General features: G+C 49.8%; 1 protein-coding gene across 1 annotated transcript; it reads left to right on the forward strand.

Annotated features, from left to right (window-relative positions):
- Positions 1–648: 648 nt before the first annotated feature.
- On the forward strand, positions 649–16,517 carry LOC311375802 (ryanodine receptor 3-like; the record flags this gene model as incomplete). The annotated part of the gene is made up of 16 exons (XM_084490854.1): positions 649–822; positions 3,010–3,113; positions 4,073–4,156; positions 4,345–4,504; positions 4,950–5,094; positions 6,865–7,070; positions 7,705–7,879; positions 8,890–9,098; positions 9,757–9,914; positions 10,683–10,731; positions 10,898–11,058; positions 12,326–12,488; positions 13,675–13,761; positions 14,325–14,551; positions 15,122–15,334; positions 15,742–16,517. Coding segments are annotated over 16 exons (3,091 nt in total), but the record flags the coding sequence as incomplete, so codon positions are not given.
- Between the last annotated feature and the right edge of the window lie 182 nt (positions 16,518–16,699).

Consider the following 16,699-nt stretch of genomic DNA (forward strand, 5'->3'; position numbering starts at 1 on the left):
ATAATATTGGAGAGTGCAGGAGGAGTAGTAGTATCCTACACAGTTATTGCATAACAAAATTGGCCAGCACATGGTGAGAGACACCTGCTCCGAAAAGCGTATCTCCACAATAAATCACTCTGTTTATTATGAGTTTGACTTTGACATTGATTGTTAATATACATAAATAAATAACTTGGTCTAAACTATTTCCCCTCTGTCCTGCCCTTGCTACACTTCTGACCCCTCCTCTACTGTAGAAGTTGGACTCACCCACTTCTGGTCGCCCAGATAGACATTTTACATGGTCGATAAATGGTGCAAATAAATCACTCAGAAAATGGGAATATTCAAATTCCTTTAAAGGAGTTCTACATTTGGTATGCTACTAGAATGATAGTAGAAGCTAATCAATGTTAATTAATAAGTGTACGTTAAATCATCTCAGGGGCAGACCTTGCTCTGTGGACTACTATATTTAAAATTAAGCATCTAAGAATACATTTCCTTCTGTGCTTGTTAAACAGTATATATCACTACTGCAGTCTACTACTCTGCCTGTAAATCACCTGTAAGTACTGGGAGGCAGACATTAATGAACGCCCCTCCTTTCAAAAGGGAACGATGACTTAGTCTAGGAATATAAAAAAGAAAAAGGTTGTGTCTTAGTTTCTGGGCCGTCTGCCCGGCCTAACCATCTGCTCCTGTTGGGCCCCCCCCCCCCCCGCCCCCCAACAGGTCGTTCTTCCGCCTCACCTGGACAACGTTCGAGACAAGCTGGCGGAGAACATCCACGAGCTGTGGGGGATGAACAAGATCGAGCTGGGCTGGACCTACGGCAAGGTACACCGAGCCCCACCACCCCCCACCCCCAGCCTCAGGGAGGCAGGAGGCAGAAACAACAACAACAAGCAGCCACTCCTCCGCGCATAAACCCGATCAGGGTCACAGAGAGTACGACCACGCTTACCGGGTGTGACCGGAAAGTGATGTCGTCACAGCACCTTTGCGCAGGTTTCACACGCCGCATACACGAAGCTCCGCACATGTTTGGAAACTGCGTGTCCACGGCAACACCATGGCGTCACAGCGGCTGTAAATGCAGTGGAGAGTCAGCGTAATTAACTGACTCACACAACACCACAAAACGACTTTACATTCTGCTTAACGCAACTCATTTCCACCTTAATCCCCTGGGAACAATAGCAAAACAGTTTGGCAGGACAGATGACTTTTAATTATGAGTGATAAGTTAACTAGGCTTCACGATCAGGGATGGAGTTCCAGACTTGACAAAATGAAGCAGCTGGCACCAGCAGTCTTAAGTCTGCCTGTTCCTGGCATAGATGCGATTCCGCTGTCATTGTATTCAATGGAATTACTGCCTAATGATATCATAAACGTGTGTGTAAGTGTAATATATTTAATAACTCAGTTATGTTGGAATATAAGAAACGGCAACACGCCACTCACTAAGTTATTTCCAAAAAATGGACTACGTCAAACTTTAACCTTGAATTGTTGTACAATCAATTGTAAACTGCATCTAAATCAGTTCAGCTAAATCACTGTCTCAAAATATCAACGCATCAAATCTGTCTGACACCCCAAGGCGCCATTCACGCGTACACATCTCTACTTAGGAAACACACGTTCTCTGTTCCTCCTCTCCGCTCGCTCTCTCTCTCTCTCCTCTCTCTCTCTCTCTCTCTCTCTCTCTTCTCTCTCTCTCTCTCTCTCTTCTCTCTCTCTCTCTCTCTCTCTCTCTCTCTCTCTCTCTCTCTCTTTCTCTCTTTCTCTCTCTCTCTACCCTCTCTCTACCCCACACCTCTCGACTTTTTCTCCTCCGTCGACGCACGCCGGCGCATTCCTACCGCGGCTTTATCACCAAGAAAATAATTTCCCAACGAGGCCATCCACACGACAGCTGCCTCCCGCCCCCCCCCCCCCCCCCCTCCCTCACCACACCCCCGAAAAGTGCGATGCCCGCCTCACCCGCGTCACCCTCCTCACCCTCCTCGGCTGTCACACCCAGATTAACGACCGCAGGGAGGGAGGGAGGAGACTCTGAGCTCGGCGGCTCAGGATTTATTTATGTTTCATCCTTTATTAAGGACGGCGTTTAGGTACCACAGCTGCTCCGTGTTAAACGTTACGTCAAACCCCCCCCACAGAGTGACCTTGCCCCCCCCCCCCCACCCTTGCCCCTGGATGAGCCCGCTGTGGGTGTGGACAAGCTGGATGTGCTTTGACACCCGTACCCGTGCACCGCCGTGCCGGATGCTGTCTTTCTTTGGTCGAGTCTCGGACAGGTCGCATCCTCGGCCCGTGTGCGTCTCCTCTAAGGCCTTGGCCCTCCTACGTACTCCTGTGTTCTGATCCCTGCCTTTAAGTGCTGATGATTGTAGTTTCACCAGCGCTTTGTGATAGTCACACGCACACAGGGCTGGCTGGCCGGCTCCAGCCTCAGTATCAAGCTGGCATACTGCTAATGTTCTGTTCGATTCTTAATGGATTTTGGATTAAGATTCAAACAGGCTGCGGGCCTGACTGACAGCTCGATGGTGATTATTGTTTGAAACTAGTAAAACACAAGCACATATTCTGGTGAATACGTACTCTGTCACACTTCTAATTGTAGTGATCAGCCAAATGGACATTTAAAGAACAAGAAATGGGCATCAGCGGTAGATGCCTGGTGATGTTGGAACCAGCGGAGCAACATCAGGGCTCCCCTGAAAAGTCTGCGTTCACGAGGCATTTAGCGTTGAAACCTATTCATGTACAAAAGACGGACGTCCTTGTTTATAAGTGAAAGTGCGGAGTCGACGCTAGTGTTCGGAATCGAGGAACGCAGGGAAGGATTGAACAGAGGGGAAGGGGCTCCAGGCACCTGTCACCTGATGCACGCGGACGGCCTTCCACTTAGCGCTGTGGCGGCGTTGACAGTCCAATGCGAAAGGGGGCTAATCACACACGATGCTGCATGGCTGGCAGAGCTCTGGGGTGAACCTGCTTCTCTCTGCTCAGGTCCGCGATGACAACAAGCGGCAGCACCCCTGCCTCGTGGACTTCACCAAACTGCCTGAGACCGAGAGGAACTACAACCTGCAGATGTCCAGCGAGACTCTCAAGTAAAACATCCTCTCCATGAATATGAATAATGCATCGTGTGCTATGTATAGGTGAAGCGTCGATGCAGGGGGAATGCAACTGGCTTCCTGCTGAATGCAGCGGCTAGTCATGTAGTCATCTCCATTCCTACTTTTTCAAATTATTCAAACATTTGAATCCCTCTCATTTTTCTTCATTGAAAACTCATCAACCCACTTTCATAGCGGAGGCCCAGTCACCAGAGGCAGCGCGTGTGTGATTCACGTTCAGAAAATTGCCTGTCTCCAGCAAGCGTGTTATTATTTATCAGATTAAAGTTTAGGTTTGGACCACGTCAAAGACGTGACGCACGCGGGGTTCAAACGAGTGCACAGACAACAGAATGCAATGCAGCGCTCGCACCCTAATGTTTGCAAAAACCCAATCAATACGCGCAGAGAGTTTGAATCCCTACAGGGCCCTCTCATGAATAACAATCTGCACTGTGTCCGTGGGCTCCAGATGGAAAGTGGCCCAGCCTTGTGTGCGTTCGGATCCCTGCCTAATTAGAAATCTCTCCCGACTGAGTTCAGGCATTGATCCCCTTGTTGTACTGATAGCACTGAGTCATCTCGCCGTGCGAACACTAGATCTTGGATCCATCGCACTGCATTTACCTGATGCTGGAGCCTCCTTTGAGCGCATCTGACAATCGCATTATCATGCGAGCCTCAATTGCCAAAAGATAAAGTAGATAAAGTGAATGGGAAAAAAAACCCACATTGGCCGCTGTTCTTGCAGTGCCGACAAATCTGTATTGATGTTCCCCGATCAATCGTGTGTGTGCTGGCCTATTAATGGTATTAAAGTGTTTGTTACTTATTTTAATTAATCCTGCTGAATATTGCTGTAAAGTAAAATGTTTGTCTCTGCGGTTTGTCTCTCTCTCTCTCTCTCTCTCTCTCTCTCTCTCTCTCTCTCTCTCTCTCTCTCCTCCCAGGACCCTCTTGGCTCTGGGGTGCCACGTTGCCCAGGTGAACGTCCACGCAGAAGACGACCTGAAGAAAGTCAAACTGCCCAAAGAGTACGACCTGCTCACACCACACTCTCTCTACGCATGCAGATCCATGCAGTCCTTCTCTGTAGTCATGTATTTGTACGATATAACACAGGGATAAATAACCATGTGTGTTGTTCTGCTGTACACGGCGGCACACGTCGGTTGCATGAGGCGATCATCCCCCACTCAAACCCTTTGTTCGCTACGCACAGCTACGTGATGACCAACGGCTACAAGCCCACGCCCCTGGAGCTGTCTGAGGTGAAGCTGAACGCGGGCCAGGAGCTCCTGGTGGATAAACTGGCAGAGAACGCCCACAACGTGTGGGCCAAGGACCGCATCAAGCAAGGATGGACCTATGGCATCCAGCAGGTTGGGCCGCACCGAATTGGATTTTTATGTTCTACCACTAACTGAGAAAAGAATACAGACTTATAGACTATCCTTGTGTTTTAACAAGTCCCAAAGCGTACTCTGTAGTCTGTTCGGCACTTTAATCTTTCTTGTAGCTACGATTCTTTGATTGTTCGCTTTAGGGCGTACACCAACATCTGGCAAATGACGGTGTAAAGTACTAGGGAACATTGTCTCTTCAAACAGCATGCAGATCTTACTTGCTGTGGTGGTTTTAATATGTAAGATGGTAGGCGGGGTGCAGGAAATTTGATTATAACCACACCGCTTTTTCAGTGGCGCAGTTATAATCATCCTTACGGTTATTTATAGCCACGCAATGAAATATAAGCCAGGAAGAGGATGTGCAGTTATTGCATCAGCCTCAGTTTGGGGTTCTGATGGCGTTTGTTTCACGCTGCAGGATCTGAAGAACAGACGCAATCCACGCCTGGTGCCGTATGCTCTGCTGGACGAGCGCACCAAGAAGTCCAACCGGGACAGCCTGAGAGAGGCCATCAGGACCCTGGTGGGGTACGGGTACAACATAGACCCCCCGGACCAGGAGGGTGAGACTACATAATGTAGTACATTGGATTTGAAGGGTTGAATGGATTCCCAAACATTTAAAGGTCCCATGGCATGAAAATTTCACTTTATGAGGTTTTCTAACATTAAGTTGAGTTCCCCTAGCCTCCCTATGTTCCCCCAGTAGCTAAAAATTGCGTTAGCTGTAAACCGAGAAGTAGGTATCTTGCTTCGCGAGCTGGCCCCATATGACGTCATATGGGGCCATGTTACCTTCCCTTTCTCTGCTTGGCCCGCCCAGAGAATTTGGCCCACCAATGAGACAATGAGCTAGGACCGTGCGAGTGCCACATGTGTGTGTGTGTGTGTGTGTGAATACACACACTGTAACGCAAGTGTTCTTTGTTATTTGGATAACCGTTCTGCTGTTGGTGTTATGGCGCATAACGCGCAACACAATAACGCAAGCTTGCATTTGCAAGCTCCCATTTGGTGAAAAGACTAGACTGCGTCGGGTTGGTTGAGAAGGAATTGGGAACCACGACATGGAGGAGAAAAGGATTGTTGCCCAGGATTGTCTGTCGGAGCCCCGCTGTAGCGGGCAGCGGGGCTGGGAGGGCAGCCCTGGGGGCGGCCAGCGTTCAGCGGGCAGCGGGGCTCCGACCGACAATCCTGGGCAACAATCCTTTTCTCCTCCATGTCGCGGTTCCCAATTCCTTCTCAACCAACCCGACGCAGACAACCCCGGGCAACAATCGCGGGCAACAATCCCTTTCTCCTCCATTTCGCTGTTCAGTCTGTACTTAATATTGACGTGGAAGTGGAAGAACCAGAGGCGTCTGAGAACCCGACACAGTTGTTTTAGATTCATCATATCATCCAGAGGCGCAAACAGCTTTTGACCATGATAATATATATTATATAGATATCTAAATATAATATGATATTATTTAGATACAGAGCTCCAGGTCTACCGCTGGAGCACCCGGAGTGTTCAGTGTTCCACTGTAAACACTAGCGCGTGGTACCGTGGCCACAAGCTGCTCAGGGCCACACTCCCACCCTCCACCTTGACCCGCCTCTAAAAACGGCACGTTTGTGGAGAGCTCATTGTGGGACCGACTCGTAGTGGCTGTAACTCTGCACCAAGGCTGAATTTCTTGAACGTCTTCAAGTTCTGTATTAGGGGCCCACTAACAAAAAAATAAAGCATCCATAAAATAGCATGCCATGGGATCTTTAACCATTTTCCAAAAAAAAGTCACATGCTTTTTTTTTGCTTTTTTAAACATTGCGACCTTCCTCATCTATATTCGTCCGGCTGTTCCCTAAAGAACGACTGGTCAATCACTCAAAGCTTGACCAAATAGTGGAACCATGCAGTCTATTGGATGTCCTTTTAGACTTCCAAATTGAGTGTTTCAACTCTGCGTGCTAGTCCGGCGGTACAGACGCTGAGACGGAAATAAGACAAGATAACACTTTATTAATCCTGTGAGGGAAAGGCAGGTGGCACAGCAGCCAATTATAGACATAATAGAAAAAAACACTGCAAATCAGTGCACCATAAAACAAATTGTAATAACGTCCACTAAATATACATATACGGCTTCCTGCTGGGGGCTGGGAGAGTAATGAAGAATTGAAGAAAAAATACACGTCTAACACTTTTTCGAACACCTTTTGCGAGGTTGCGTTGATGGAGGGTACACATTTACATATATGCAAATCACCTATTTGCACTTATCCCCTGGAACGGGGGGGCGATACATCCTGCCCCCCCACTGACGCCCCGCCCCCTCCCGCCCCAGCCCTGCACGTGAGCGACGCCCAGAGCGTGGAGACCATCCGCTTCTTCCGTGTGGAGCAGACGTACGCCGTGACCACGGGGAAGTGGTACTTTGAGTTCGAGGCGCTGAGCGGCGGGGACATGCGCGTGGGCTGGGCCCGGCCGGGCTGCCGGCCCGACATGGAGCTGGGGGTGGACGACCAGGCCTTCGTCTTCGACGGATACAGGGTAACGCATCAGCGACGACGACCTCTTTAGGATTCTCTCTCTCTCTCTCTCTCTCTCTCTCACTCACTCACTCACTCACTCACTCACTCACTCACTCACTCACTCACTCACTCACTCACTCACTCACTCACTCACTCTCTCACTCACAATCTCACTCTTTCACAATCACTCACTTACTCACAAGCTCACTCTTTCACGATGACTCACTCACTCTTTCACTCACTATCTCTTTCACAATCTGACTCTTTCACTATCCCCCTCTCTTAGGGGGATAGTTTCCAATCACCCCTCTGAGATGTTGTGAGATCAGCTTTTCTCTCCGTGATATCAATGCACAACAGTTCATATTTTTTAGTTGACCGAATAGTACATGCACACATAGAAGTGAAACATAGTCAGAAAGAAGCAGAGTTCGGTCTATCCTTTTCTACGTCTGTTATCTTTCTTAGCCACCAAAACTAAACACTCAGTTTTTGTCGTTAGCAATAGAAAATATTGTAATATTGCAACTGGTAGCATCCCATGTGGCCGACATGCAACACTGCATTGTTAATCATCTACTGATGGGTCCCTGGCATCGCCGCGAGTCAGTGTGCCAGTCCGTCCCCTGAAGTGAGTCCCTCTGCTCCCCCAGGGCCGGCGCATGCACGTGGGCAGCCGCTACTTTGGCCGCGCGTGGAGCAAGGGTGACGTGGTGGGCTGCATGATCAACATGGAGGACAAGTCCATGATCTTCACCCTGAACGGAGAGCTGCTCATCACCGGCAAGGGCTCGGAGCTCTGCTTCTGCGACTTTGAGACGGAGGACGGTGAGAGGCCACCCTCGGAGCTCTGGACTCTGTGTGTGTCTGACGCCCCCCCGACCCCCTCCCCCCCCCAGTTCCCCCCCCCCCCCCCCCGACTGTAGCCCTCCTGCACGTCTCCAGGGACACTTGGGTCCATGTTGATTTTTTTGTGTAGAGGAAAACACGTCACAAGTTTATTAGTGGCGTGTGGTGTGTTTTATGGGTTGTTCATTGTGGGATTGATACATTATTTTGGGAAATTACTCTCCAGAGAGCACATTAAGGGAGGTGGTACTATGTGGGATAGTGTGCTAGTGGATATATGGTCAGGGAATTAAATGTTACATTTTTATTTTATTTCATTTATTTTATTTTTACCCTCACTTTGCACCATTGAGATATGCAGATTTAGGCGTGACCTTTTCAGTTGTTCGGTGCTCTCCATTGCAAGGACGGTAATGCCCTTTCAGAAAAGAAAAGTGTCAGTAGAGGTTGTCAGACTGTGTTTCAGAGGTGAACTGCATTCAGAGTGGAGGCATTTTCAACGAGTAGTCAAAACGTCAATGTGGTTCTGGCATCCGTGCTCACTAGTTGTATAGTCTGAACATATTCTTTCAAGAGATGGAGTGTATTAAACCCTGAGAGAATGTCTAACGAAGAAAGGCAGCTTTAGGAATCTACACAAAAAGTCATCGACAACGACAAACGCAAGCATTGACATGGCCGCAGTATCAGACGTATATCAGACGTAATAACATCTTTCAATTGGAGAGGGGAAAGAAGCGTATTCAATGAAATATCAGTAAAGTAAAGAAGGTTACATAATTGATTGATTGATAATTGATAATTGATTATGTTTTTAGGATCCATTTTTCAGTGTCTAGTTTAAACCTACTGCACTACACCCTCCGATCGCTGATTCCCATTCAACGCCTCACCTTTTCCCCTCCTCCCCCTCTTCCCTCCTCCCTTTCTCCCCCTCTTCCCTCCTCCCCTCCTCTCCTTCTCCTCCTCTCCGCATGTCTGGACGGCAGGCTTCATCCCTGTGTGCAGTCTGGGCATGTCCCAGATCGGCCGCATGAACCTGGGCAAGGACGCCAGCACCTTCAAGTACTACACCATGTGTGGCCTCCAGGAGGGATTCGAACCCTTCGCCGTCAACATGAACCGCAACGTCACCATGTGGTTCAGCAAGCGCCTGCCCACCTTCGTCAACGTGCCCAAAGATCACACGCACATCGAGGTGAACGAGAGAGGGAACACACACGCTCCACATCCAGCCTAGGATCTAGGGGTTATGCAAGAACCACGATTTGAACATCCTATGATATACTTGAGAGTCAATTTGAATGACATCCAGACTTAACTTGGATCACTTATTTATTTATCTGCGCAGCATGTTCCGGGTGTTTTGGTGTGAATTTAAGTTCTTGGTGGCTGAAGTGGACACTTCACACGTTACAGCCGATTCCTTAGGCTGGCCTTAACAAGCCTTATATTTAATGCCTCCCCTTTTATGCATTATTCTGTTTATTTGTGCTGGAATGAATAGGAAATTATTATAGTATGATAGCGTGACGCTATCATACTATAATAATTTCCTATTCATTAGATTAAATTCATTTGATATGATTAAACAGGATTGCATATTCTATTGTTTAACCATATAGTTTGCAGCACTGTATGTGCAGCACTGAGTACTGAATGAATGATTCCGTACTAGACTGATTATCCAATCAGCATCTAATGTTGATTAACCAATTAGCTGTACACTGAAAACGTCCTTGTTGTTTCCGTTCAAACATCCGTCTCTGCTTTTGTTTGCTCGCACATGTGTGTGCGTGTCTGTGTGTGTGCGCGTGCGTGTGTGTGTGTGTGTGCGTGTCTGTGTGTGCGCCCAGGTCACCAGGATCGACGGCACGGTGGACAGCCCCCCGTGCCTGAAGGTGACCCACAAGACGCTGGGCACCCAGAACAGCAACAACGACATGGTGTTCTGCAGACTCAGCATGCCTGTGGAGTTCCACGCCGCGCCCTCGGAGGAGTCGACCAAGCTCAGGTGAGCCGGCCCCCCTCAGGCGAGCCTCAGGACCACCGCAGGAAAGCCCTCCCTTCCATCCCATGAATAACCAGCCTAAAGAGGAGAGCGGGTCCGCTCTCTCTACGCTGGTTATTCATGGGATATTGTGGGGATGTTATGATATTCATGGGAGATTTTCACAGGGACTGCCCTGTGAAAGGAGTTGAGAACACATACACAATTGCTTTGATGAAGCTGTTTGATAAGAGTGTATCCAAACACTAACATTGGGCCCCAGGGACAGCATATAAAGGCTAAAAATGAAAAGAAAGCAATTGCATGAATTACGTTGGTGTAGGTCAGAGTTAATTATGTAAGGTATCGCACATGGACTTATAAATCGGGTTGTGCTGCACTCGGGATGAACTTTTGGTGAAGCTATAATGTTTGGACTGAATCTGATTTCTGGTGGTTCACTTTAGTCACCAAGTTATCAGGTATATGATGGGCGGTGCCTGAACAGATCTACTTCCAAGGCTTATTCTTCTGTTTATTTTGAGGCTGGGGAGTTACTTGCTGCTGTGGGGGATTACGGTTAGTGAGGTGGACGTGAGCAGGAAATAGAAAATACAGACTGTAGGTCAAGAGTCTGAGTGCAGGTTTTAGAGTGGAAATGTCTCAGACGGCATGTCCCGATGTTATCCTCTGTGCTCTATGGGGTCTCTGCCCTTTTGGGGAATAAGCTTGACTGAAGATCGCCTTGGTTACCTTTCATTCTGGACCTGTTTTTGTTTCTGAACTTTGCAGTCAGCCTCCCAAAGAAGACGGCAGCGTGGACTACGGAAGCATCACCACGGTGAGCCTCTATCCGCGGTCCCATGTGATCACACCCATCCATCACCAGCATCAGCATGAGAATTAGCGTTAGCATTAGCGTTAGCGTTAGCATCAGCATTAGCGTTAGCGTTAGCATCAGCGTTAGCGTGTACCTCTGATTAACGGCCTTCCTCCCGGGACCGCAGTACCATCACACGGTCAGGGTGTTCGGAGGGCAGGACCCAGCGTCCGTCTGGGTGGGCTGGGTGACCCCCGACTACCATTACCACAGCAAGAACTTCAGCCTGGGAAAGACGCGCACGGTCACCGTAACCCTGGGCGACGAGCGGGGCCGCGTCCACGAGAGGTAAGACTCCTCCCCCTTCCCTCTGGTCGGGCAGTCGCCGACGGTACGTGCGTATTCACACATCGTTAGCAGGTTCCTATATATGGTATACCGTTGTACAAGGCAATCAGCCTGACATGGCCAGACCAATCGCAAATGCGTATTAGTCTGGAACCTCTCGGTTCATTATTGATTTCCAATGTGTGTTATCAATGGGCAAAGACCGAAATGCCTCTGGAGCCTAGAACTAATCAGAACAGTTAAACCTGATGGCTATCACTGAGCACTGCGTTGGTCAGTTTGACGAGCTCCCAAATCCTGCTGGACGTATGGAATACACATCTTTCAACAAAAAGAGCTGCGTTCAATGGCTTTGGGTTGGAGTTGTTTGATCTTCCTCAAACAAACAGACAGTCCGCGACAGACCGTTCCACATCAGCGACGGCCTTCTTGGTCATTTAGTCATCGTATCATACCCGCCCCGTATTAGATTGTGAAGAGATTGTGATTGGCCCAACCCAGGCCAGGTCGGCTCGAGATCTGTCTGAACGGGCGGGGGGACCAGACCATCTGCCGTCAGCAAATAAAACATGAGCTTGCAGATTCGTGAGACATAAAACATTTGTTAATCTGTGTCAAAACAAAGATATTGCAACAAGTAAAACAGAAGGTAGACAATCTTATTTCCCTAGATATTACGAGGACACACTGGTGGCACGGTTTCACAGCGATACGCAGTCCATTTGGAAATTAAATCTGATTCTAATCTACTTAAAACACCACTTACCAGATGGGGGGAGGTTAGCCACTGTGTGGAAAAGATTGAATGTTAATGAGTGAATAACCACAGCACAGGGTAGGAGCGAATCAATGTCACATCAAAGATAGGACGCTGTGTGAATACATTCCTTTAACACTGCTGGGCCTTCGAGTTGATATGGTATGTTATCTCTTTTAGACTTAAGACCACACCCAGCTAATGTCAATCAGCGCAGCTCTACCCTGATTGGTTCGGGGGATCCGTCTTGCCTGTCGATCACCGATTAGTTAAATAAAGAATGAGGATAAATACAACACGGGAGGGAGCAGAGGGGGCAGGGGGACATGTTTATTGTCTTTTTTTGGGGTCAGCATTTTGCTCTCCTCTGCTCTCTCTCTCTCTCTCTCTCTCTCTCTCTCTCTCTCTCTCTCTCTCTCTCTCTCTCTCTCTCTCTGAATCTCTAATGATGATTTAAACCGGTGCTCAGTCGATGCTCTGTGACCCTCTCTCCCCCCGCCCCCCGGTCAGCATCCAGAGGAGCAACTGCTACATGGTGTGGGGGGCCGACGCGGCGGGCTCCTCCTCGTCGGGGCGGGCCAGCAGCGACCTGGAGGTGGGCTGCCTCATCGACCTGGCCAGCGGCTTCGTCTCCTTCACCGCCAACGGCAAGGAGCTGCCCACCGTGTTCCAGGTACACACAGGCACACGCACACACAGACACAGGCACACGCACACACAGGCACACACACACGCACACAGGCATGAACGCACACACACACACACACACACACACACACACACACACACACACAGGCACGCACACACACACACACACACACACACACACACACACACACACACCTCACATACTTGGCTTGCATTTCCATTTAGTTCAGTATTTTTCATCTTACGTCCAGAGAATTCATGCGAAGTGTGATAAAGATATCCTATATTAATGTTTTATTATAGGTGGGGCTTTGGGTGAATATATTCATCCAAGCAGGATTTTCTCTTGATTTTAGGCCAAGTGTTCAATACAAATGTGTTAGGCTGATTTAAAGATAGGAATGCCTCCACCTGCTTGATACTATGGCAGTGAATTGACAAGTTCCGAAAACAGAATATCAATAAATATAATATATTCATCCAAAAACATTGTGGTAGTGGATTATGACAGTGTTGCCATGGTTACAACTCATATCACTCTAGCTATGCTGTAAGATGGACCTTTTTTTTTTTCCTCTGTTCCTCAAAATATGGGAATGCTGGTGTACAATACGATTTTCCGCCCCCACTTCCTGCAGTGTTATTTCAGATGCTGAAATAACACTGTATGCTGGCTGTGTATGCTGTATGCTGGCTGAAAGTGATCCCATCCATACTTTCTGTGGTTTGATAGGCCCCAGATGCATTTCCCTCCTCTCTCTCTCTCTCTCTCTCTCTCTCTCTCTCTCTCTCTCTCTCTCGCTCTCGCTCTCGCTCTTCTCTCTCTCTCTGCGTTGCATTCCTCTGTATTGATCCGCCTGCCTTTGTATTCATGTGGCCTTTTAACCAAGTGGCAGCCCTGTGAGGGAACCCACTGTGTGACTCTCTGTGTCTGTCTCTCTCATATCTCGCCATCTCTGGGAGTTCCCCGAGGCTTACGTTAAACCCAGCGACGGGCATCGCTCTGGCATTTGAAACACCATGGAATTCAAAAGGATCTCGGGGATAAACGCCTTCGACTGACTTTTGACATTTTAAGTGCGATGACCCTTTGACAAAGAGTCTCCCTGCTGCGCCTCTGCGTGTTGGATGGGGAGCAGGGATGTGCGTGAGGCACTGTGGGGGTGTAGACAGGAGGACGCTGTCTGACTCCTCTGCCGTTTCTCACGCAGGTGGAGCCCAACACCAAGCTCTTCCCGGCGGTCTTTGTGCGACCCACCAGCGCCAACCTCTTCCAGTTTGAGTTTGACAAGATTAAGGTGTGCCCCCCCCCCCCCCCCATCCAGCACCCTTCCATCCCATCCCATCACACCCTCATTCTGACCTTCATCTGTGCACACACATCATTGCCAATACGTCCGCCTCACTACATTCATCCGTCATAAGCATTGGTAACATCTTGTGCAGTCAGTTTAGCACGCAAGAAAGATTTGTACTTTGATTCCTTAAAACAAAAAGGCACTGTTTGCACCCCAATAATGTAAATAACTCTTATTCTAATATGTTTTCCCATAGTATACATATTTCCTAGGGGGGTGCATCTCTCCAATAAAAGACGATTCGATGCGTATCTCGATACATGGGGTACGATACGATTCAGGAACGATACATTTTTAAAATGGAGCGATTCGATTCAGTTTGATTCAGAAGATTCGCATCTTTTAAATCGAAATCGATTTTCCGATTCAAACCGGTTTTTGTTACACCCCTAATATTTCCATATGTGTCACCTCCGACCGCCTCCTTTCCTTCGTGTCTTTCATCCTCCTACTCGGCCCCACTCTCCCCCCCCCCGCCCCCCCGCCCCGTCCTCTCCCCACAGGATGCCATGCCCATGTCCTCGGCCATGTTCAAGAGCGAGCTGCGCAACCCGGTGCCCCAGTGCCCACTGCGGCTGGACGTGCAGTCCATCGTGGCGGTGCTGTGGAGCCGCATGCCCAACATCTTCCTGACGGTGGAGACGGCCCGCGTCAGCGAGCGCCACGGCTGGGTGGTGCAGTGCCTGGAGCCCCTGCAGATGATGGCCGTGCACATCCCGGAGGAGAACAGGTCGGGGCCCGGTCGCGGGGCGGGGTCGGGTCTGTCGTTCATCCCGATGTACCTGTGTTCTGTGTCCGCAATGTCGAGGACAGCCCCGAGGCTGGCGCACAGGGAGCCAGTTGGTTGTTCACGGTTCACGACTTTGACGTGATGAAAGGATAATGAATGACCAAATGGCTAGCCTAGCTATAGTCAGACCAAGTTCAATCGTAGCTTGCACATTGGTCTGGGGAGGCTGCTGTCACTTTCCTCAGCACAAGAGGCGTGATCAACGGGCCTAGTTCAAATGACTCTGTACGCAATTGCCTGCTTGTCATCGCTTCCCTGTCGTCATTGTGTTAAACCAGCCAATAGCGCACCAGGGGGAGAAGCCAGCTTGGTGATTGGCTCCCCGCAAAAACGTATCGGAAGCAGAAAGAAATGTATCGCTCTGCTCCAAAGCCTGCTGCAGGTCAAATCGCCGGCAGAACGGGCTGGGGGTACCCAGTCTACCAAATGGCCTTATTTTGTGTTGTTATTTACAACCTTGTTTATTTCCACACTTCTCTCCGTTCTCTACCTTCCTCCTCGGGCCTCTAGGTGCATGGACATCTTGGAGCTGTCAGAGAACGAGGAGCTGAGGAAGTTCCACTACCACACGCTGAAGCTGTACTGTGCCCTCTGCGCCCTGGGCAACACCCGCGTAGCGCACGCCCTCTGCAGCCACGTGGACCAATCGCAGATCCTCTACACCATCGACAACCAATACCTCTCCGGCATGCTGAGGGAGGGCTTCTACAATTTCCTCATCAGGTGAAGCCCCGCCTTCGTGTCCTGGATAGGCCGCAATGCGTCATGATTGTATATTTTTTATTACCAACCCATCATAGCATCCTGTGTCAATAGTGTTCGTTGTCTGCCTACATTCATGTGTCATTGTTTCCATGTGATTAAAAGTTAGAATCCATGTTCAAGCCGATGCATTGTAATGTGCTGCTATATTTTCAATTATTGATTAAAGGAATGTTTATTAATCACATCTATGCATTCGCTTTAAAAACCTGACTTTCATTAGTTTCCTGTCAATCTCGTTAATGTCAGTTCTAAAAAAATAACCTAAACGAATAACATGCCAGCGATTTCAAACTGTGTTGCAATCGACTACCACTTGTGACCCCCCCCACCCCTCCCCTCTCCCCTCCCCTCCCCCCCCCCGACAGCACTCACCTGGAGACGGCCAAGGAGGCACGGCTGATGATGAACAACGAGTTCATCATCCCGGTGACGGACGAGACGCGCTCCATCAAGCTGTTCCCCGACGAGTCCAAGCGGCACTCGCTGCCCGGCGTGGGCCTCAGCACCTGCCTCAAGCCCCGGGTGCACTTTGCGCCCGTGGGCGTCATCAGCACCAAGCCCCGGCAGCAGCTGCTGCACAGCCCCCAGATCCCGCTGGGCACGCTGAAGGAGAAGGCCATCAGCATGCTGACGGAGGCGGTGCAGGGCGGCGGCACGCACATCCGCGACCCGGTGGGCGGCAGCGTGGAGTACCAGTTCGTGCCCATCCTCAAGCTGATCGGCACGCTGCTGGTCATGGGCGCGCTGACCAGTGACGAGGTGCGCGTCATCCTGCTGATGGTGGACCCCAACGTGTTCGGCGAGCCGCAGGAGGCGGGGGAGGGGGGCGAGGCCCCGGCGGCGACCGTGACGGCCGGCGGCGGCGGCGCGGAGAAGGAGGAGGCCAGCAGCAACGAGGAGAAGGCGGTGGAGGCCGGCGAGGAGGAGGGAAAGGAGGGGAAGACGCTGATGAAGGGCCTGCTGGGGAAGACGCTGCCCGAGCCGGTCAAGCGGCAGGTGAGGGGCGTGCACACACACACACAGTCACACACAGTCACACACACACACACACACACACACACACACACACACACACACACACACACACACACAGAGACAAACACACACACACACACACATAGAGACAAACACACACACAGACGCACACGCGTGGACACAGAGACACACACAAACACACACGCGTGTGCACAGACACACACACACACGCACACGCACAGAGACACACACACACACACACACATGCACAGAGACACGCACACACACACACACACACACACACACACACACACACACACACACACACACACACACACACACACACAC

This window comes from Micromesistius poutassou, assembly GCF_964030765.1.
Source record: "Micromesistius poutassou genome assembly, contig: SCAFFOLD_5303, whole genome shotgun sequence".
Taxonomy (NCBI): domain Eukaryota; kingdom Metazoa; phylum Chordata; class Actinopteri; order Gadiformes; family Gadidae; genus Micromesistius; species Micromesistius poutassou.